Source organism: Oryza sativa, chromosome 12, assembly GCF_034140825.1.
Source record: "Oryza sativa Japonica Group chromosome 12, ASM3414082v1".
Taxonomy (NCBI): domain Eukaryota; kingdom Viridiplantae; phylum Streptophyta; class Magnoliopsida; order Poales; family Poaceae; genus Oryza; species Oryza sativa.
Genome location: NC_089046.1, coordinates 11423223 through 11446282, shown reverse-complemented (window position 1 = coordinate 11446282; position 23060 = coordinate 11423223). Strand labels below are relative to the sequence as shown.

Genomic DNA, 23060 nt, shown 5'->3' with positions numbered 1-23060 from the left:
TATGACTTGTTGAGTACAGTGGTTGTACTCAGTCTTGCTTTATTTTTTCCAATCCCCCAGAAGTAGAAGTTGGTTCAAATGGTGAGTTCTATGAAGATTAGGCTTGTGCCAGCCGTCAAGAGTTTGCCTGTGGAGTTTTGGAGGAAGCTTCGCTTTGCTGAGAAGATTAAGTTTAGTTCTCTAGTTTTTCCGCCGCATATGAGTTTTATCTTGTTATTTTTGTAAGACGTGGAACTGTATCAAATTGTCATCTATGTACTCTGGTTGATGCCTGGACAGAGGTTAAATGCACAGATAGCCGGTGATTCGGGTTGTCGAATCCCTGGGCATGACAGAGACCACCATGCCTCCTCCCACTGCAGCCACAGTCGCCACAGCAGCCGCTGCTGCCGTATTCCAACCACCTGCTGTCGCCGGCCAGCCGCTAACGCCACCGTCACCACGAGCTCTGCGCCTGCTATCACCACCACGACGACCTCTCCCGCCGCTAGTGCCCCCGTTGCCACAGCAGCCAACAGTCGCTGCACGTCGGCCAGCCACTGCTGCCGCCGCCGTCCAGTTGCTGTCTTCGCGCCGTTGCCTCCGTGCCGTCAGCTGTCACGACAAAAAATTTAGCCCAAATTTCCAGACTATTTTATGTATTAAATCCCTATCCAGGACCAACAAGGGTACATAAACGACAAATTAATATATAGATCCAAGCGTAAATAAAGCGTAAAATACTTATAGAAGAGGCACTTAGTCCTCACATCGAAACAAAAGCAGCAGCAATGGAAAAAGGCGATCCTAGCAGGGCTTCAGCTCCACTCCATAGGCAGAACTCAACTGGGGTCTGAGCCTTGGTCCTCTAACTTCGTCTTCAGCTCAGAAGCACTATAGTTCTGAAAAATGGGGAAATAGCAAGCTGAGTACAACCATCGTACTCAGCAAGCCACACCAATGATGCAGACGTGCAAAAGGAGACAAAGGGAGGTTTGCGGTTGTTTGCATAAAGGCGGTTGTAAATCATTTTATTGAGCAAAATAGTAAAATAGTTGATTAATTAAGGTAATATTAAATCTCCACTGATCAATGCTACACCACATTGAACAGGCCCAACCAAACCACCTGAACTACACCGGTTCATTAACCAATTATTAAGGATGGGACTAATCACGGTGAATTTGGTCAATCGCCCAAAACCGCGGGCACGGCTATTCGAATAGTTTTACTCTGGCCAGAGGTGCACAACTGTACACACAAGACACAATCCATCGGCATGTCACCGCGTCATCATGTGCCCATGATGAGCATGTCACCATATCGAGTGATTGTGATAAGACCCTTCGCATAACTCTCCCCTAACCATCCACACCACGCTAAAGTTTCACCCCCACCCCCTACCCCGGAGGTGGGCAGTCCCCTCGTGCGCCGTGGTGAATTCAGCAGCTGGACAAACGAACACCCGGCCGACCCAACTCCATTACGCCCAGCCTCGCCACCGGTGCCTAGGAAATTGTCGAGCTATAATATAGATCAAGTAGTTACTCATTCCAGCTTGTGGTAAGCACAGTAAGTCTTCCAGGGTTTCTTGTGAACCGGTCCTTAATTGCCATGGGTGCAACTAGCAAAACCATGCACCCACAGCCCACCATTTGGTCGCATTTTAGTTGGATAATTACGACCAATGAAACATGTTCGGATGTCTCGAGCACGCAACTCGTCAAGGTACTATAGGTCTAATAATGTAATTATCCCATTATGTGAGCTAGTGGTAATTAAGCATGGCTAAGCATATATGATTTTAGCTAGATCAACATAAGTATCACGAGCTAGATAATTTATCACCTAAGGTTGACAAAGGACGGGTAACAAGTAAACATGGCAAAAGCGAGCAAATAGGTTATACCTGATCCCATGTAATTAGCAAAACATGCATATTTATTTGCAAACAGTAAAATATTTATAAATTAGGCTCAATATGCTTAAGGGGAATGTGTGACATTCCTTGCTTCTTCACTTGGATCTTCTGAACTCTTTCCCTCGCGACCGCGAACTTCCGGAACGACGGAGTCTACACGCTGGCACGCAAAATGAGGAAAAACTCTAATAAAAACCAAGTAAATAGTACATAAAAAGTAAACAAACATGTAGAGCTCAATTTTAGATGAATTTTACAAGTTGAATGGACCAATATGGAGTTCGTATGAATTAGATATGAATTTTAGAAGTTTTGAGCCATTTAAATCAATTTCTAGAATTAAATACGATTTATTGCACAATTATTAATTAATTTCTCATAAGAAAAGGGCTGTCGCTGACATCATTAAGGGGAGAGGCGCGCCAACAGGCGGGCCCCGCATGTCAGTGGCATAAGGGGAGGCACACGGTGGACTCGGTTCACCGCGGCGGGGGCGGCACCGTGGACCTGGACCATAGGACCGACGGCCTAGATTGGCCTGAAGCCGATCCAACGGGCACGGGCGGCGCGACAGGACACGGGCACGGCACAAAGCCGGCCCGGCCGAGCCACGGCGCGTGGCGGCGCGGCAACCAACGGCGATGGCCGGCGACGCAAGTAGCGGCGGTGCATGGCACGGGAGGTGGGCAACGAAGGGGGAAGGAGGAAAAAGAGAGGGGGAGTGCTCACCGAGCGCCATGGCGGCAAGGGGGCAACGGGCAGCGGTGAGGCCTTCTCAGGAAGATGACGCGGCGGCGCCTCAGCGATGACCAACGAAGGCGGTGGAGCGGCTGAGGTTCAGAGAGGGGCGGCGGAGCCGATAGGGTGGTGGCGCGTCGCGACGAAGGCCCGCGGAAGTAGCGGGAATTGGCGGCTAGTGACAGGGAAATGGCGGTGAGGGCTCGGGTGCACGCTAGAAGTGGTATTTTGGTGGAGTTCCGGCGGCGATGAACGGAGGCCGGGGTGTGGTGGGGCGCTGCGAACGCTGTGGAGGCAGTAGCGTGGCCGAGCGAGGCGATGCTCGCCGGCGGGGAGCGGCTGGAGGCAGTAGAAACAGTGATGGCTTAGCCTCGCGGTGGGAGCGGCGTTTCGGTGGCTTTTGGGGAAAATGGAGCGGTGGACGGGGTGGAGTTCGGCACGGCGATGGCGGTGGCGGCCTAGAGCAGAGGTGGCTAGGGCAACGGTGGTGAGTGGCTGGAGCTCGCCGGAAAGAGGCGGAAGTTGGTTGCGCGGTGGGAGCGATGTTTCGGTGGTGGTGGGGAAAAACGGAGCGGTGGCCGGGCTTGATCTCGCAGCGGCGAAGCCGGCAGTGGAGGACCCAGGATTTGAACCCAGGGTAGGCCTAGCCAAAGAAAATCCAAATACAATACAATATGATTCGATATAAAATATGGTAAACGATACGTATATAACTCTAAATGGTTCGATACAATTAGAAAATAACAAATAAGTTTAACTTTTAGGATAAAAGCTTGTAAGTCTAACTATTTTTTTTATCAAATGAGGCAAATGAATCGGACGGATTAAATGCTGACATATAAAGAAGCAACTCCATACTAACTTCATCAAACCGATTCTCAAGCTCTTGACGAATTCTATCGATGACACCAATGTACACTTCTCTCCTATAGTGGTCATCAATTGTTTGTTCCAGGTAAAAACGGTGGGATCTTCCATGAGGCATATATTTAGCATCCATTGCGGGAATATCAATGGAATATTTGATGCAAAATGATGTAACCTTTCCTAAGAAACCTTCCCAACCATGCAAAAATGTCATATGAAGGGGGTAGTATGCTAGTAGTGGTCTACTACTACTAGAACTCTAGATTCTAGAAGGGGGAGAGGGACTGAGGGACTGAGGAAGTGAGGAATTGCTCACTGGAGAGGCGGACTGGTGGAGAGCCGAAGAAGGAGTGGCCGGTAGAGCACTAGCGCTGGGCTCTTGGGCGGCTGCCGGCTGGGCGCGTGCTGCCACCGACGCACGTCGGGCAGGACCGCGGGAGCCAGGAGGCCGCCGGCTGGTCGCGCCGACGCGGGACAGAGAGAGTGTGGCCAGGCGGGGCGCGCCGGCGAGGGGCGGAGAGGGCGCGGCCGCACGGGCTCCGACGCGGCACGAAAAGGCAGTAGGAGGAGCGGCGCTGTGAGTCGCGGCCTCGCGGGAGCGCCGGCCACCGGATTCACGGGCTCGCGGGAGCGCCGTGGCCTGTCGGGAGTGGGAGGCCAGGAGAGTAAGTGGAGAGGGGAGATAAGAGAGTTAGAGTTTTCTTTTGTTGGGCCAGGCTTTCTTATGGGCCAAGAAAAATAAATACCTGTTCTTATCTGGGCCAAATTATAGGGTAGTCCTGGGCCTACCTAGACTACTCTTTGGTCCCGCCACTGGAAGCCGGTGGTGGCGGTGGCGTAGCACGGCAACGACAGGAGCCGCGGTGGCTCGTGGTTGGAGGACGCCGGTGGGCGGCGGAGCTCAGGCCGGCGTGGGAAGAACGGGAGAGCGTGGGGAACGGCGAGGAGGGGAAACAAGAGAGGATGGCCGGGATGCGTTTTATAGCGCTCGGCGGCCGGGATTGTGGCCGAGAGAGGCGGATTCGGGGTGGCAACCGGTAGGAGGTGGGGCGCCGACGTGGAGGAAATGGCGGCCGGATTTCGCGGGAAGGGGTGGGGGAAGTGGGCGCAAGGTGGAGGAGGACCACGTGCGCGCGGTTAGATGCGGGCGGGGAGCGGGATGATGCTTGGAATTTCGGTGATGTGGGCGGCCATGGCGACTGAAGCTGGGCGACTGGAGGAAGGAGGAGGAGTTGACAGGTGGAGTCGCTGAGCCCTCCTGTTGGCGAGGGAGGGACAAAGGAGGTCGGGAGAGAGGCCAAATAGACTTTAGGGGAGGGGGGAGAGGGCCGAGCGGTGAGCTGGGCCGGGAAAGGAGGGGAGGGAGGGGGAGGCTGGCATGAGAGGGGGAGGGGGAGGGTCGAAAGGAGGCTCAAAGGAAGGAGGAGATCTTAAATTGGTTTTTCAATTAATTTAATTGATTAAATGAACTTTGTGATGTTAAAATTAGATGTTGAGCTCCAAAAATTCACAGAAAAATCAAGAGAGTATATTAGGGCATAGAGAATATTATAAAATATTTCTGGCCAATGATTTTTAAAGGAAACTTTTAATTTCCTCAATAATTCACTTGATTAAATTGCTTTAACTTTTATTTAATTTGTAGAAAATGATTTATTAATTGATTTTTAATCCCGAACGAAAATCGGAGCGTTACATTAGCCACCGCCGCTGCCACCACGGGCGCTGCCGCGGCTGTCTCAGGCCACATCCGTAGCTGTCTCAGCCGCCGCCGCTGTCACCCATCACCAGCCGCGTGGTCGGCCACCATTGTCTCCGCGACGGCGGCAGGGTGCAGGGAGTTAGGAGGTGCAATGGAGGTGGAGGAGGCAGAAAGCCATGGATGAACGGTGCGGCGAGCTGGTGACCCTAACGTGGAGAGCGGCGCAAGTGGCAGCACTGATGATGTAAGAGCATTTCGAAGAAAGGGCTAAACAGGTTCCTAAAAATTAATTTTTGGGATTTTGGTTAAAACTAGGTCTGTTAATCACGGTTCTAAATTTTATCCCCTCCTATAAAATCGATACCAATCTCATCAGAATTTGGGAAATTTGGGAAGCAGAACGCCGTCCTAATCGCAGGAATCACGCCAATTGTTTTACTGTCGGCGCCAAAAGTTTTTTTTCCGTCCGCTTCCTTTTCCTCGTCGCGCCGTTTTTTTTCGAGAAATTTTTTTTCCGCCCGCTTCCTTTCCCTTCTCGCGCCTTTCTCCTCTCGCCGTTTTCTTTTTCGCGAGAAACAACAGCGCCCACGCCGCCACGCCGCCAGGCTAGGGTTTTGGGGCTCCTAGCGCCAGCTCTGTCCCGAGCGCCCGTCCGTCCAGGGCTCTGCCGGCCGTCCGTCCAGGGCTCCGCCGGCCGCCTATCCGGGGGACCGCCGGCCTGCCAGCCGTCCGTCCAGGGGCAGCGCCGCCGGCCGCCCGTCCAGGGCACCACCACCTCGCCATCGACCGTCCATCCAGGTCACCCCGACGACGACGTGTGCTGCTACTGCTGATTCACTTTGAGGTATTTTCAGAGAAACTCATTTCTACCTGTGCTCGTATGGTTTATACGCACTGTACAAGTGCTTGTGCCTGTCACCAATCGTTGCTGCTCGCTGCCGTTGCCTGGTTGCTTATGCCGCCGGCGCTGACAGAGGAACAGCTCTGCGTGCGTCTGCAGCACTGTGTCCTTCGCAAGGTTGTCTGGATCGGGATATTAGGTAGTAATGTTTTGCTCCAAGTATTATCGTATCGTAATATTGGAATACTATGAGATTTTCTTTTTTTAAGTTTAATTAATATTCATATTAATTACATATATATTATGCAAATATAGACATTTATCATGAGAAACCACGTTGGTTTTGATATATTTAACTGATTTCTATATATACTTGAGCATATTCATTTACATTATTTCCAAACCATCTTATTTTAAATAATATTTTGTAGTAACGTAGGGATCGTAGAATCGGGATACCACTTAAGATTTCGTAGGATCGTGTAGTAATGAATAGTAGGATCGAGATACTATGAAAATTAGGATACTAGGTGGGATCGGTATCGTTTCGGCTTGGTAGGATCGTAGTATCATAAGATACTAGAATACGAATCAGGATACTGACAACCGGACTTCGTTCGATATCATATCGCTGCGCCTTATATAGCCTCACGAATTCGGACGTCAAAGGGTTTTTAAGTTGTATTTGGACGTCAAATATTAAAACACGTTTCTTATTGTATAAGGACGTCATTTTGAGAAAATGAAGGAAGCATATACTTTACACACTGTAATTATATACATACCACGTTTTGATATTGTATTTTTAGGTTAAATGAAATGAAGAACATTTAATCAATGTTAGCTAATTTGTGTTCAATGAAATTTTCTACGTAAATTATGTTTGTTTTCGTGGCTGCGCACGCCGCGCTCTCCCTTCTAGTAAAAATAAGATTATATCATATTGGATATAATGTGCTCACATTGTGGAAAACTTAATACTAATATTTGAGTTTGTTTATATTATTGCTGTGACATATAATTTGGGAAACACACATTACAGGTGCACGATAGCTGGTGGAAGGGAAAGGCCAAAAGGGAGAAGAAAACGAGAAAATAAAAGTTTCAGGCGCCGCTTCAAAATCCCGCCTCAAACGGTCAAAAGCCCCTGATCCCCCTTTCCCCTACCGGGCCTCTCCGCTGCCGCCTCATCCTCCACCCCCCTCACTTTCCTGTCGCGATGCCACGGCGGCGGCGGCGGCGGCGTGCGGCACCCGGCGGCCAAGTTCCCCCAGAGCTACGCCTGGCTTATGGCGCCCGCGCGCTCACGCTCGGCCGCGCGGTTTTCTCCCTCCTGCCCTCGCCTCGACATTGTGAGTCCCCCTGTCCTGCGTGCCGGGGAAGAGTGGCCTCGGGGTGCCTCGCGTGCCGCCGCTGGGAGCACCTCCTCCGTGACGGGGACCCCGTCGCTTATCGCCGCCTCATCACACGAGCCGTCTGCGCCATTGCGGCCGACGATCTGTCCGCGCCCCCGCCGCCCCGGTACACTCCGGGCAACTCCGGGCATTCGCAGGCCAGGGTTTGTCCTGCTGCTCTCCTACTCTCGATCTTGCCTTACTTATGTGCTGCTTAGGGTGTGTACATTTCTCGTCTTCTATTGGTTATCTGAGGCTGCCCTTTTTTTTTGCCTGCATGGTGTTTGACTCACAGCTCGTTCGGGAGATGATGAAGTCGATCGTTGCGGATCAGTCTCATGGAACCAAGAACGTCCTCTGCAATGGTTTGCACGAGGTAAAGTTAAAAAGTGTATACCATGAGTTGACACTTCTTATTGCATCCATTATCCGTCATTCTACCTGTGGTGGTGGCCCTTTTCATACAAAATGGGTTACTGGGATTCCCGCAGACTGAGATCCCGTTGAAGTGCTGCCATGCCAGTATACATGGTATGGTTGTTACTAGTGAAAGAATAATTTTCAGTTAAAACACTGTAAAATTATCCTAACTTAATTTGTTGGATATCCTTGTCTCCTTGGTGTTGGTGGTGTGAGGCATCTCTACGAGCATGTTCAATCTTGTTGGTCAAAAGGGGTCATTTCTGGCAATGAGTGAAAAATGATGAGATAATAAACAAAGTTCACACTTAAACTACCAATTTTATTACCTGAACCAGCCATTTATAGAATCAGATCATTAGATGTGGTAGTTAGTAACTAGCCAGTAAGCATTGAAATAAACCAATTATTCCATTGAAATACTGATAAACTACCATTTATTTGGCTCAACGACAACTATTTGGAAAAATAGGATGTTTGGATTCTGTTGGGGCTATTAACAATGTCGTTTAAGATGTGCTAAAGTTAGCTAATATTGAATAAAGGTAAGGACGTAGGGTTTTGTGAATACTTGGTCTTCGGTGCCAATGACATTGGCGCCTATCCCCCTTCACATAAGTGGCTTAGCTTCCACGGGGAGGCTAGGGGTACGGTGCCAATGTCATTGGCGCCCTCATGTTGGACCATAACACCAATGACGTTAGCCCCACAAGAAAGGTCCATTCCCGGAATAAATTTTTCTGGGGTCTATTTGTAAAGTAAGTTTTCAAAAAGGACCAAAAAGTGAATTACAGGCTTATAATCGTTGATAACCACTCATCATATAGCTCTGAACAATATTAGGTTAGCCATACGGACTTATGTAAACTTGTACAAACTGGCCTTGGATGTGTCAAGGAAGCTGTGATGCAATTATATCTCTTTAGTTTGCTTCTTCGCACATACTATTGATTTTACTACTTCGAATCATTACGACCTGATAACTTCTTATATGATTGGTCGAGTGACATGTTGGCTACTTTGATATACACAGATATTATTTTATACTTCCCATTAATAATATTAGGTTGTTATTGTTATTAGGGTGGCCAGTCTATATGTATCAGTGATCTTGTTTCTTCTTCATCTTGGAGTATTCTTTTGCACAGAGTAAGTTTAACAAAAATCCTTTTCTCTGATGATTATGGCTTGCAATCTTTTTTTATTTGATAAGATACTTGTTTGTGTTTCAGATCGGGGATCTTCTCATGTGCTATTTGCTGAGGTGCACATCAATCTTTCTGCCTGTTAAAAAGAATGATTATTTTCAGGTCTCTGGTGTTCCACTCAATGTGGTTCTGCGAAATCCTATATTTGCAAGTACTGTTGCGAGAAAACATCAACCCCAAACTACAAAAGCAAAATGTCATACAGTAAGCATTTATTTCCAGATTTTATAGTTTTTCGACTATTGAGTACAAGTCTTTGTCCAGTGAACCCCGTACAAATATTTGATTCCCAACTTAATGCTCTGAAGACACAAGTCAACAATTTATCTCAGTATGACTAGGTCTACCATTTAAACAAGTCTCAACATTCATAAATTTATTTTTTCATGTATAACTATAGGTGAAAATAGTTCTCAAATACAGAAGGAAATGTTTACCTCATCCAATAATGTGATATCCTGCGATGTTTTATGATATTCTTGAGTAAGCATATTTTTCTAAAGAACAATAGTTTTGTTGTGTGTGAAAACAATAACAATAACAATAACAATAAGTTATACATAAAAGCCTTTCAGAGGTGGGGAAAGGTGTCTTCTTTGGTAGAAAAAACAAAACTATCTTGATTAGCCTGATTAGTTATATGTGATTTTGGAATAAAAGCTAGACGGAGAACAGTGTCTGGGATTGCAGCGGAAACATGACTTATCTGACTTCGTGTTGATTTCATTACTTCATAAATGTTGAGTTCCAACAAGGCCACAACTTTTCTGCAAGATTTTTAATTAAATAGGCAAAACACAGCAGAATTACGATGAAATGAGTATATCGCAATTTCTGGTTTTCATGAAGTTCCAGGAATACAAAACTAGTCCAAAGAATTGGCACATAAATTTAAATTTCCCGGTAATACCAAATATCCACATGGAGACATTTTTGTTTATAAAGTATTTTTATACTTTTGTCAATTTTGTCAGAGAAATCTTCAAATTGCATCGTCTCCATAACTCGTGCTATAAGAAACTAGACTGTTACATATTAAATTGAAAAGCTGATGTGCACGAGGGTGTCCCGATCTTTCGATGAGAGGATAAGTCGATTGGATTGAGTGACGTTGGCGATCTGACTACAACTATCCAGGGATGTTGCTCCTTAGCAATCGTTACACCAACTCCAAAGGCAGTCGTGAATTGCATAGTCAGCCTAACCACAAGGGTATTTGTTCCTGCAAGCACTCGAGAACTAGCAAGAACAAGATGAACAAGCAACTCAATTTGCGAACTAAAGATGTAGGATTGAATCAACAGAAGTATCATAGGTGGGGTTCCGTACCGAGCAAACCGGCGATCTAACCGATCATGGGATTACACGGTTCGCTACTTTGATCTAAACAAAACCCAAATTGATCTATGGGGTCGTCCTCTAACCCTAAGACCTGCCCCTAACGGACTCAACTTGATACACAACCCATTGGGCCCAAATAAGTTGACGCAACACCGTTGGCAGAAAAAGGTCTAGTAAAACGGCGATTGCAGCCTCTCCAGAACAGATTTGACATGAGGCCGGATCCATTTGAAATAGACTTGATAAGTTTTCGATGAAGTACTTGCACGCCAAATCGGAGTTCGTATGAAGTCGTGGCGATCGTCAGAAGTTGGTGCTGTCCTGCAGTCCGAATCCAGCCTGCGCGAATCCTCTCCCCTCTGGATCCTCTCCATTGTTCCTGAGTAAAACAAGAGTGCACGTGTCTCTGGGGTATAAAGATGATGAACATGGACTCAAGAATGAACTCACCTGATAGTTGACTTGACGTGCACGAGCACGGGTAATAGGACTATGAAGTTGGACTTGTGGAGATGTGGATGTACCGAGGGTGTTGATGTCCTCATCAAAAACAAAGTGACTTTATCTGCTTGATCTGGTTGCCTTCACTTCAGAATGAGGAAAGTCAAACCAGGCAGTTTTTGTGAAACTGACGAACAAAGTGATGTCAGAAGGATTATATTACATTAGCTGACCGACTTGATTGACCCACATAATTGTTCCTAGAATGGGTGCCTCAGCAATCCCCTGCCTCAATTTTCAAATTCTCTCTTTCCACGTGCCCATATTCCTTTAAATGTAACTGTGTCCCCTTAACTACTAGCAGCTGGAACCTACTCTCATAAGACCATCAGTGTTATGTAACCACAATGCATGTCTTTCATTGCTATATCAGAAGCAAGTGCTAGGTAGTGAACATCCCAACACATGTATTGGTTCTTTTCTTTCTTTGTTTTTTGTACAACAATTGAATAAAGTAAGTTCCTAATTTTTTATATTAATCCTTTTGCTATTTCTCTCCACAATATGAGAAAAGATATGCCAAAGTAATAAAATATTAATATGTAACAAACTGCTGGTTCAAACCTATGAACGGTGGTGAACTGTGATTTGATAACCTGACTGTTTTAACTTTTGAGTACTGGAGATATTTTTTATAGATTTTGCAAGCTTCATTAATTTTGGCTGTTGATTTGTATCTGATTCTAGTCCTATAAAATGTCATCAGTTATATTATTTGATGAGCCACATGATAATTATATTCTTTAATAATACAAGCACATGTAGAGTGTTCAGATGAATTACTCCATCACAATATATAGCTACTTCTAGTGCTCAAATCTTGTCGTCGCAACCAATTACAACCTCCTCATTCAATTTCTCCACCTACCTTCTCCATCTCAACCAATCACAACAATCTCGTGTTTCACCTGTCTTCTTAATCTCAGTGAATTTTTTTTCTAGAAGTGCTTATATTTTGGGAACGGAGGGAGTATTAAATAAGCTGACAAGTCACTACATGTCTTTGTGTCATCAGTGCTACCTGTGGAAAAGTGCAAACATGGCGGAAAACTTATCTATTTGTCATGACAGTTCAAATTCTGGAGTTAATTCTTCGTTTAGCAGCACTTGCAAAATTGTTACTCAACAAAGCTGTGAAACATGTGGTTCCATAAGAAGAGCAGAATCCAAAGATCCAAGTGAAGGATGTAATTGTCCAAAATTTCCTTCTGATGGTAGATCAGGAGAGTGTTGCAACTGCTATACCCACAACACCAGGAAAAGAAAAAGGTTATACAGTTGGCAGCGCCGCAGCAAAAAGAAACAGGTCTGTTCTGTGGATGAGTCTTCAGCAGAATGGAGTAAATTAAATGGCAGTAATTTCAATATGTCTAATGGTCCATCGGAGAACCTGGCTGGAAAAATGAATGATCAAGCACAATCTGTCGAGCTCACAGTAGATAATACTTCTTTGGCAAGGAGCAATGATGACAGTTCTTCAGAAATCAAAGTAATTAATGCTACTATCTTGTCATCAGAAAAATCACCTTGTTCAGTGTTCGACATAAGGGGTTCCCAGGGTTTATCTTGTCATTACAGCCTGTCAGAAGTCCAGTACCAATCTACATGTCCCCAAGTTGGGCCCTCCAGTTACTTACATCTGAATGTCAGCTTCCCAGCCTTCTATTCTTTTTTTTACCTCTTGCTTTTAAGCTTGCATTTCATTCATAATGGACAAATATCCATTTATTTAATATTTTTGTACTTCTGTAGTTAGTTTATTTTTTTATCAATTTAATTTCTTTGAGAACACAATTCCGTTTAGTTATTTTGAGAAAACATCTTTTACCGTTTAGAAAAACTGTTATTTACTGAAAATGTGCCAGAATCAATAGTTTGGATGTATAAATAGTCAATGTATGGGTTGGTGTACATATATTTTTTAAAATATACTCCAACAGTAGTCCTGTAAACCATACAACTGGAAATGTCATATTCTGTCTTGAGGATACCATTTTAGGACTCTAATCAAGTCAACGTCTTGAACAATATGCTTGCATTACTTGTTCCTTGATGAACTTACTGTAATAAAGCCATGCTGATGTTCTCTAGTAATTATAGTTTCTTTGGTTTGTATTGTTTTTAGAAAAAAAATTCCTTGGCATTGATCTGATGCACTATTCTCTTTTAGGATACTGTTGTTTATTGGGTATGAACTTAAAACTGGACCCTTTGCTGGCCCTGGCATGTGGGTAGAAATTTTCACTCCTTTAGTGTATATCCACAAATCATTCATTCACTTTTTCTTGCACATATAATGTTTCTCATAATATGTTTTTCAATCTATTCTTCCTCCAGAGTATTCTTGAAATTCAAAAGCACATTTCTGTTGAATATTTTACTGCACACTATCATGGAACTTTTTAAATGTTCTAGTCGTTTCATCTTTATATTTTTTCTTGCAGAGTTGTTCCATCTGCTTCAATTGTATAATATCAAATGCATCCAAACATTTATCATTAGATTCCTTGATATCAAGAAATGGTATTTTCTATAACAGAAGGACAACCTATAGTGTCTTCCATTGCAAACGTATCCTTTTGCTGCTTCATGTACCCTCAAAATCTGTAACAAGATTTGCGAATGCAAAGAAGTGTTACTTGTCATAATGATGGGGAAAAATTGAGTGAAACCTGTGCATGAGTGCTTATTTTGTCTTTCCTGTTGGGGCCTAAGGTGAATAGGTGATGAGGTGTTTGGAGTTCTGGAGGAAACCAGAAGCAGTTTGTCTAGGAAAGGGAGGATTGTACGATGAGGTGATGAGGTGTATGGAGTTCTGGAGGAAACCAGAAACAGTTTTTGTCTAGGAAAGGGAGGAAACCAGAAACAGTTTTTGTCTAGGAAAGGGAGGAAACCAAATCTATAATGTTTTCTTGCTTGTTTCTGTTACACTAGCTAATGCGCTTTTTAATAGGGATTTAAATAGTACTAGATCTCCTACATTGCAATTCGAATATGGAATCTTCTGTTGTGTTACTCAGTAGCTTGTTGCTAGATGTAGATTGCAATACTGATTTCCTGTAATTTTGGTAGCAAAGGACACATTTGGCCATCATCTTTAGATAATTTTGTAGTCCCATTCAATTAGCTTTAATTAATGCAAAGAGTTCTTTTCTTTTCTTTAACATTCCGTGTCATTGTACTGTTCTAAAATTTTACTATTTTTATGTAGGCTAGGACATTTGATTTTATTACAAGTAGTTCTATCAATTCAGTTTTTGAACAAAGTTCAATGGGAAAAAAAATAGAGGATTATGCAATTGGTCCATTACCACTGTTGGATTAACATCTCCTATGTATGGAGCGATCTTTACATGGCATGTTATAGTCACATATCAGATCCCATGATGTGTTGAAATCTAGCATTGCCTATGATTACAGTATGTTGTCTGAGTGTTCCTTAATCCTTACTGCTGTTAGACATATTAAGCAAAAGGAAAAGGCCAGATGCTCTATCTCTTGTAAAGCACATATTTGGAATCAATAGTTGCTGTGCAAGCTTATTGAAATACAACTGCCACGAATCTACAATCAGAAAGTCTAATTGCTTGTGAGTCATTAGATATGGTTCTTCAGCGTTTCATATCATTAGTTACTCTTGCTGTTGGATGACACACTTCTCACTAATATTTACGATTCTGTCCACATATTGTAACTGCAATGCACACATCAATGTGCTGTAGCAACACATAAGGTGTTGTTTAATACTAATGATATATTACAGTCGATTTCCTAGCATTAGGGATGCCGTATTTGGAAGATAATTCATCAACCCTGTGCAGCTCTGTGCCAAAACAATGTACTTTTGAGTATTGATCCAAATTGTTTTTTAAGAAAAAAGTATTGAATCATTTTTTTTTGTAAAGAGCTCACTGATTCAAATTTATGAAGGAGAAATTATGTTGCTTGTCCTTCAATTTTTTACTTGGTTTAATTTTTCCTCTCCCAAATGCAAAACCGGACAAAACCAACCCTCAACCCTCAAAATCTGGCAAAATTAATGCCTCTGCCCTATCTAATACTTCCTCCATGTCAAAATGTAAGCATTTTTGAGGTTGGCACGAGTATTAAGAAAGAGGTGAGAATGATTGGAGGAAGTGTGATTGGTTGAGAAGAGAAAGTAGATGAAAGAGAATGATTGTGATTGGTTGAGAGGAGAATGGTAGGTGGAGAAATAACTTTATTTTGGGACAAGATACTGTGCTAAAAATAACTACATTTTGGGATGGAGGTAGTCGTGGTTTTGACTTACATATGGAGGACCCACTTTTCATTGAGGATTTGATGGTTCACCATTCTTCTGTCCAGTGTTTGCCATATGGGCCCAATGTTAATTCTCTATCCCTCCGTAGCATGTGTGCCCACCACCTATATGTTGGTAAAAACTGTTGAAAGGGAGCAGAGGGATGAGTTTTAGCTGGGTTTGGTTATGCACTTATGCATCTTTTTTGTACGGCTGGTTCGTGGTTTTGGGGGTCCTTTTGGTCCCTTCTGTGTAATTTCCTTTTCTTCTTAATGAAATGAAGTGCAGTCCTGTGTTTTCGAGAAAGAGGGACAAATCAAACTGAGAAGAATTGAGGGATGGTAAACAGTTTATTTTTTGTGAAAATAATTCCAACCTGACTTTACTACCATTATTACCATTAGTTAGGGTGGTGCGTCAGTACACAATTTTTTTTTGGCATATTTTGGTCAATTTCTAGACTGTCCTAATTAATCGTTTCTAGGCAAGTGAATGCAAATGCTTCTATGCATGTCTTGAAATCATGTGGTCTTTGCTTAGGAATTAGCTTCCATGTTTTTCACACTCGTGCAGGATCATAGGCTTGTCTTTATATTATTCTTTTCGAGTTACACCCTGCAAATGTGAAGTTTTGACATTTTTACTATTTACGGCTTTCACTACCAGGTGCTGTTGGCTGCCCAAATCAATTAAAAATCTCATAAGGAATTCTAAACGTTGCCAATATAAGAAATTATTTCTGAAGCATTGTTCTGTCAAGTGTAAGGTATGTTTGAGATAGTTCGACCTCATTTACTGAGTAATATCATAAAGATAATCCAATGTATCAGCTCATGAGTCATGACTATTCTGGGTCATGTCCTTTTGGTAAATTATCCTACTGATCTTTGCAACAAGTTGTTAATGTTAAACTTCAGTGCTTATCTGTTGCTTCCCACATTATACATTTTGTCAAGTATAGCAAGCCACATTTTTTGTGGCAATCTAACTGATTATCACACCTTTTGTCAAGGACATTTTATTCAACCATATAAAATGCCTCATTTCGTTCAATTGTATTTAAATGCCTCAACCCTCCACAAGCAAGTGGAATGATAGTACGTTGTCTATTTATAATCTATCCTATGCCACTGAGTTTATCCCAGTTGAACAATTTATCATTGACATTGTCTCTTTCTATAATATACCAGCGACTTTATCAATTGTTCTACAATACGCCATTGGGTTGGGCCTTTCCTTCAAAAATACTCAAAATACCATTAGAGACGTAAAAAGGTTAACAATTAATTTATCTCACTAGAAATTTTTTAAAAAATGATTTTTTTATGTGGCCTCCTTACATAATATAGACGTTTTCGTATAAGTTTCAAGCATTTTGCATTTCTACTTTTTGTAAGATATTACCTCCGTCCCATAAAAATTGAAATTCTAGTTCTAAGGCTTAGTCCCACAAAAAATGTATTTCTAATCTCATGGGACCCAACAAGTAATTTAAGAATGCTAATTATGTGGGTTAATTGTCTCAAAATTCCTTTTAATCAATTTTATATATGGAATGTATGCATGTATGGGGTTCATTAAATAAGGTTATTGTGGTCATTTGTCTATCCTCCTAATATGTCCTAAATTAGCTAGAATTTCAATTTTTATGGGACAGAGGTAGTATAATTTATCTGTTATGCTGTATAAAATATTTTTTGTTGTTTCTTTTAATGTAAATCATCTTTCATGTGCTACATAAGATATTTTCGTGCTATTATCTTTTGTGTAAGCAAATTCTCTCCTATACCACATAAAAATATTTTTTTACAAAATAAAAATACCAAAAAAATCTTGAAACTTATAACAAACTTCTTTGTAATGTAAGGAGGCCACATAAAAAAAATCATTTTTTTTAAACTTCTAATGAGATGAATCAAGTGTTAACCTTTTATTTTTCTAAGGGTATTTTTGAAAAAAAGGCTTAGCCCAATGGTGTATTGTAGAATAATTGATAAAATCACTGGTATATTATGGAAAGAGACAATGTTAGTGGCAAATCGTTGAACTGGAACAAACTCAGTGGCATAGAGTAGATTCTCTATTGAAATAATTTCTAGATGTTTCATACGTTGCGCTAATTCAAATTCAATAGACCTAGCAAGGATAAACAAATCATGTAGCTAATCTGTGATTAATATTGTAAGTCCATTAAATTTATAGAAAAATGCACCATTTGCGACATCAAATTGGTTTCATGAAATCCACCATGAAATATGTCTTGATAGTAGTGCATTCATTTATTATTGTAGATGTTGGTGAGTTTTTCTATAGACTTGGTCAGAGTTGAAGAAAAAAGTGACTTAGGAACAGAGGTAGTATAGAAATTCGTTAATGGACCTTAAGTAAAGGAAGGATTTATTGCTAAATATTAATTATTTTGTAACTATCTGATATTAAAATCATTAAAAAGATAACTTTTGTTCCATGATAGGCTCAACTAAATAGCCATTTTGTATTTACAAATATAACTATACTCAAATTTCAACAAACAAAAAACAAATTGCTGCTTCTGAGATTTTTAAACGCTTCATGCTATAAATTTTTTTAATCAACCCTGCATCTAAATGGTTTGAACTAGTCATACTTTGTTCGTGTTTGTTTTAAAGTCATACTTTGTTATTATTCTTCATGCTGCAAAAATGCAGTGGAGTTATCAATTTATCTGTTAATTTTGCTACTTACAAAAAACATGCCAAGCCACCATGCAATATGTAATGCGAGCAAGAATTTTTTATACTAGATATATTCTAGTCTATTGACTAAAATGTTGATCAGACATGCCAAATAAAATTTGAACCTGTATAGCTTGCTGCCTGGAGTACTTATATTGGTTGCAATATTATCTGACATGAGTTTTTATGGACAGCCTGTCAAAATAGCAAAAATGTTGTATATAATGTTATAAGAGAAGAATGACATCACTTATTTTTGCTGTAAAACAGGTGGCACCTGATGTGACCAAGAATGATGGCAAGGCACATTATCCACCTGGAGGAAAAGCAGCATATTATGATCGATCATTTTCTCGATTGGAAGCGTATAGCACCCATCAACAAGTAGCTTCTTTTGTTTGGGCAGTGCTGAAACGAATAGTACCAAAGCCATTGCTTGGAAACTCTTTTGGCAAGAGATCTTTGAGGACAAATATATGGAAGTTCATAAAGTTACGTAGGTTTGAAACATTTCAATTAAGTGATTGTATTGGCGATCTGAAGGTATCACATTATTCTTGGTTATCAAATATTGAATTCTCTAACTGCTTTTGTTCTGCAATAATTGGGAAACAAACTGGGTCATCAACTAGTGCAGAAGAGCAGAAACAGAAAAATATTTTGCATTGCTGGATTAGCTGGTTATTTTCTGATATTGTGATTCCTGTGGTCCGTACATACTTTTATGTTACAGAAAGAGAATCAAAACGATATGATGTTTTTTATTACCCAAAGTCAGTATGGAGGGACTTAACTAGCAATGCCATTGCTTCCTTAAATAAGAAAAACTTCAGGATTTTGCGCGGTGAACCTAGGAAAGCAGTTAGGCATTTGAACTGTTCGTCAAGAGTGAGGTTTCTTCCAAAAGCAAAAGATATGAGACCATTAGTAGACCTCAGAGCTAAATCGAAGGATGCCAATCTCAATAAATGTCATTTAATTATGAAAAAGCTAAGAGATGAGAAACCAGAGATGTTTGGTTCATCGGTTTTTGATTACAATAATGTTCACCAAAATCTTTCCCAATTTATTTCTTCAAAAAGAAGCCAGTTGATGAAGAAGTTAAAGGTATATATTGTTGTTGCTGATGTATCGAAGGCATTTGATTGTGTCAGTCATGACATGGTTCTAAAAATGATAGACGATGCTTTCAAGTGTGATGAGTACACAGTGAGGAAATGCTCAAAGGTAATTTGTAACAGGTCTAAGAATTCCTTGTACCGGTTTGATTCAAATGCTTCTATTGGCAATGGTAACAGTATCTATGATTTATCAATTCAGCTATCATCAGGTGGTGGCATTTTTGTTGATCAGGTAGTGTATCCTAACAAATGTCCTTTCTTTACCTGGTTGACTAATTAACGAATGTGATTGAAAATTTGATCTTCTATCCTTCTCATTGTGACATTGAACACAATTTTAATTGTTATTCTAATAGCGTATTGGAAATTTATTAAAAAAATAGTCATACCAGAGAAGTTTTTATTAAATTTCAAAGTTTTAAAATGTTTACTTTGCATACTATTGATGAGAAAAAAAAATAATGGAGCAAGCATCAATTGGTGTTACAACTAATAAACTGGCTGGACATTGAAGAACATGCTGAACCATCTCTTCCGTTGGTGGATGATTGATTTTCACAATTTCATTTTATTGTACAAGTTGAGAGTAAGGAACTTGAAGGTTCACTTCTGTTAAGGAACTTGAAGGTTATTTTGTATGTTTAGAATTTTCCTGGATACTGAACTACAGAAATATCCTAGGCTGTACAGTTGAGACCAGGAATTGAAATTTCTTTTTTGTGCTGTAGCTGTATATTTCGTGTAATTCAATCAGCTCTTTTATTATTTTGCTACAAACAATCATCAATCAGGCTGGATAACACTTTTTGTTTTTACAAATCAGGGTACTATTTGTAGAATACTAAAGGAACAGTTTCATCATCTTCTGTATGAGCAAATAAAATGCAATATTTTGAAGATTGGGCAAAAGTATTACTTACAACAAGTAGGGATTGCTCAAGGAAGCAAGTTATCTCCCAACCTGTGTTCCCTGTACTATGGCCACCTGGAAAATTCAGTGCTATCAAAATTTCTGCATGATAGCAAGCTTAATGCAGGAGAGGCTTTTTCGGAACCTGAATATTTGTTAATGAGGTTCATTGATGATTTCATATTTATCTCTTTCTCACTGGAGCATGCTCAAAAATTCCTCAATAGGATGAGAAGAGGTTTTGTGTTCTACAATTGCTACATGAACGACAGCAAATATGGCTTTAATTTCTGTGCTGGAAATAGTGAGCCTTCCTCTAATAGACTCTACAGGGGTGATGATGGAGTCTCATTCATGCCATGGAGTGGTTTGCTAATAAATTGTGAAACTTTGGAAATTCAAGCTGATTATACGAGGTATGACTGTTGAAATTTGTTTTTAGCTCATTGGTCATTCTATATTTGTTAAATATAAATATCAAAGGGCATAGTATCAATTACTAGTTATCTTTTGTAATCCTGAGGCATAAATTGACCTTAAGACATCTGCAAACTGTTTTTTTCCTTTACTATTCAATGAAACGCCAGAAAATTATATTGGCTAAATATTTGTGAAAAATTGACTTGGACGATGTGTTTCCTTTTAGTCTTTATTTCTTTTTGGGAGACTCAAAGGTTGTTGAAATGTTAACCTTAGATATGTGCAGCCTAATACCAACCTGGTTTCTATCCACTTTCTGAATCTTGCTTTCTTAGTGAGCAAGAAACCGTAGTTACATTTTTCTTGTTTTAGGCATTAATGTTTGAGGAGTGCGAGAAATAACTTTCCTAACCAAGTGTGGAGAAATAGTAACGAATGGGTGCTTTTCTTAAACAGGTATTTAGATATCACCATTATCTCCACCATCACTGTTAAGATGCATTCTTCAACAAAGTATATCCACAGCAAGCTATGCCATTATATGCGTCCAAAATGCCATCCCATTTTCTATGACTCCAATATCAATTCACCTGGTACCATAAGAGTAAATATTTATCAAGCCTTCCTGTTATGTGCAATGAAGTTCCACTGTTATATTCGAAGCGTTTCCGATGCCAACGTAAGCAAATTAGAACTGCTGCAAGTAATTAAGAGAACCTTCAGGTACCTGAATTATACCCTTTTTTTAATCCTACTAAAACCTATGAAGTAATTATCAGGTTTATTCTTTTAAGATGTATGGCGTAGAAGAACATGCTTTGAAATCATGCGATATATTGGAAATCATGTGTCTTTCTTAATAATTATACTTTGCTGTTAAGCAGATACATGCATAGCCTAATTGTCAGACGGATGCAAGATGTGGAGCTGCACTATAATGTGCGTCCAGTTCTGAAGCTTAGGCGAAAAGAAACCATTTGGCTTGGTTTAACTGCATACATTCGTGTGCTTCAGCAGAAACAATCACGTTACAAGGATATGCTGACTTTGTTGACAGCAGAGCTTGGGAGATATTGCCATTTAGGTCATGAATGTGATACCTTGCGCTATGCTGTGGATGATTCTCACTCGTCTATGTTCTGGAAATTTAAGTTCTAGAAACTAGAAGTTGCTTTCCTGGTGTACTGCAGAAACTACTGTTCTTTTGGATATTCTTTTGACAAGTCATTTTGGGACTTTACCTCCAATCTGCCGACGTGTCATCGCACGCAGTACCAATGCCTACCTCGCTAAAACATACTCCTGGTGTGTGCAAAACAAACCGGTGGATTCATGTCCTAACCTCATTCAAGGTGCGACTGTTGGCCCGTGTTCTCCAATCTAGTGTAACGAACGAGAACGAGCACCTCACTAGTCAAAGGTTAATGGTCTCCTGAGGTGACAGTGGGGTGCCGATCATGGTTTTTTTTTAAAGCATTTTACGACTGATTGCTCATTTCTTTAGGATACCTGGTAGCACTCGAGCAGTATTAACTTTTTGTATAATTTATTGTGGGCATTGATTTGTTTTCCTTAGGTTACTGCAATTGAAACGATTGCATTTTACTAATTGTTGCCAATCGGAATTGTACCCCTTCAATTTTCAGCAATTCCAACCTTTTGGCTCTTAATGCTAAATCTACTCAGGTCCCTACTAAAGATTTATAGAATACTCCCTCCATTCCAAATTGATCTAGATATAGTTTTTTTGAGATTATTCCTAAATGATCTACATATTTGTGCTCATTTATTGAGTCTATTCGTTATTTGTGTATTGGAGTAAATGGACATTGATGCATGTATCTATGCACACAAGTATTTATAACCCACATGCAATATCTTGATTTGCTGTTGGCTAGGAAATATTGGAGATGGTGCATGCATTGAGTTTGTTGCTAGAATAAATATAGTATGAAAGAGTTATTAGCTTTCTTGGTCTTGGTGTACCTATGAAATATGTAGATCAATTTGTAATGGAGGGAGTACTCAATTAGTACTAAGCATAAAATGTAATTTGAGACATGCATAATGCTAGCCATTCTTAATTTAATTGAGCTTGTGCCATGCATCATTTAATTTGCTAGTTAATATCAGGAGATCCTTTTAATACTTAGCTTCAGTTATGAATTTTGTTGGGCTCAATTTTCCTCGGATGTATTTATTCTTCCTATATACTCCCTCCATTCCAAATTGATCTACATATAGTTTTTTTGAGGTTATTCCTAAATGATCTACATATTTGTGTTCATTTACTAGAGTCTATTCGTTATTTGTGCATTAGAATAAATGGACATTGATGCATGTATCCATGCACACAAGTATTTATAACCCATATGCAATATCTTGATTTGTTATTGGCTAGAAAATATTGGGGATGGTGCATACATTGAGTTTGTTGCTAAAGTAAACATAGTATGAGAGAGTTATTAGCTTTTCTTGGTCTTGGTGTAGCTATGAAATATGTAGATTAATTTGGAATGGAGGGAGTAGTTGGTACCCACTAAGTGCAATTATGACTATAAAGCTGCATCTAGAAAGAGCCACGTCATCCAAATAATCCTAACCGTCAGATTTTATTTGGACTGCTAATTGCTATCTTAGATGTGAACTATCTCAGATCAGGCTCAGATGAAGAAATGGTTCAGCCCATGGAAGCCCAGCC

General features: G+C 40.8%; 1 protein-coding gene across 3 annotated transcripts; it reads left to right on the top strand.

Moving 5' to 3' along the window:
- Positions 1–5731: 5731 nt before the first annotated feature.
- Positions 5732–22057, top strand: LOC4352024 (telomerase reverse transcriptase-like). 3 transcript variants are annotated; one of them, NM_001423462.1, is made up of 13 exons: positions 5732–6051; positions 7091–7606; positions 7738–7818; positions 8946–9011; positions 9095–9274; positions 11928–12557; positions 13357–13483; positions 14372–14501; positions 15861–15960; positions 18179–19261; positions 19853–20355; positions 20816–21082; positions 21244–22057. In NM_001423462.1, the coding sequence occupies exons 2-13, from the start codon at positions 7268–7270 to the stop codon at positions 21515–21517; spliced, it is 3780 nt and encodes a 1259-aa protein (NP_001410391.1). In that variant the 5' UTR covers positions 5732–6051; positions 7091–7267; the 3' UTR covers positions 21518–22057. The 3 variants fall into 3 exon arrangements, with proteins under 3 accessions (NP_001410391.1, XP_015620288.1, XP_066162081.1); XM_015764802.3 differs by lacking the exon at positions 20816–21082 and having other exon boundaries at positions 5761–6051; positions 21244–22036; XM_066305984.1 differs by lacking the exons at positions 13357–13483; positions 14372–14501; positions 15861–15960 and having other exon boundaries at positions 5761–6051; positions 21244–22036.
- The last annotated feature ends 1003 nt before the right edge of the window (positions 22058–23060 follow it).

Coding starts and splice junctions, on each gene's coding strand:
- LOC4352024 (NM_001423462.1), top strand. CDS start 7,268: ATGCCACGGCGGCGGCGGCGGCGGCGTGCGGCACCCGGCGGCCAAGTT. Junction 15,961..18,178: donor ATTGTTCTGTCAAGTGTAAG/GTATGTTTGAGA, acceptor GCTGTAAAACAG/GTGGCACCTGATGTGACCAA. Junction 21,083..21,243: donor GTAATTAAGAGAACCTTCAG/GTACCTGAATTA, acceptor GCTGTTAAGCAG/ATACATGCATAGCCTAATTG.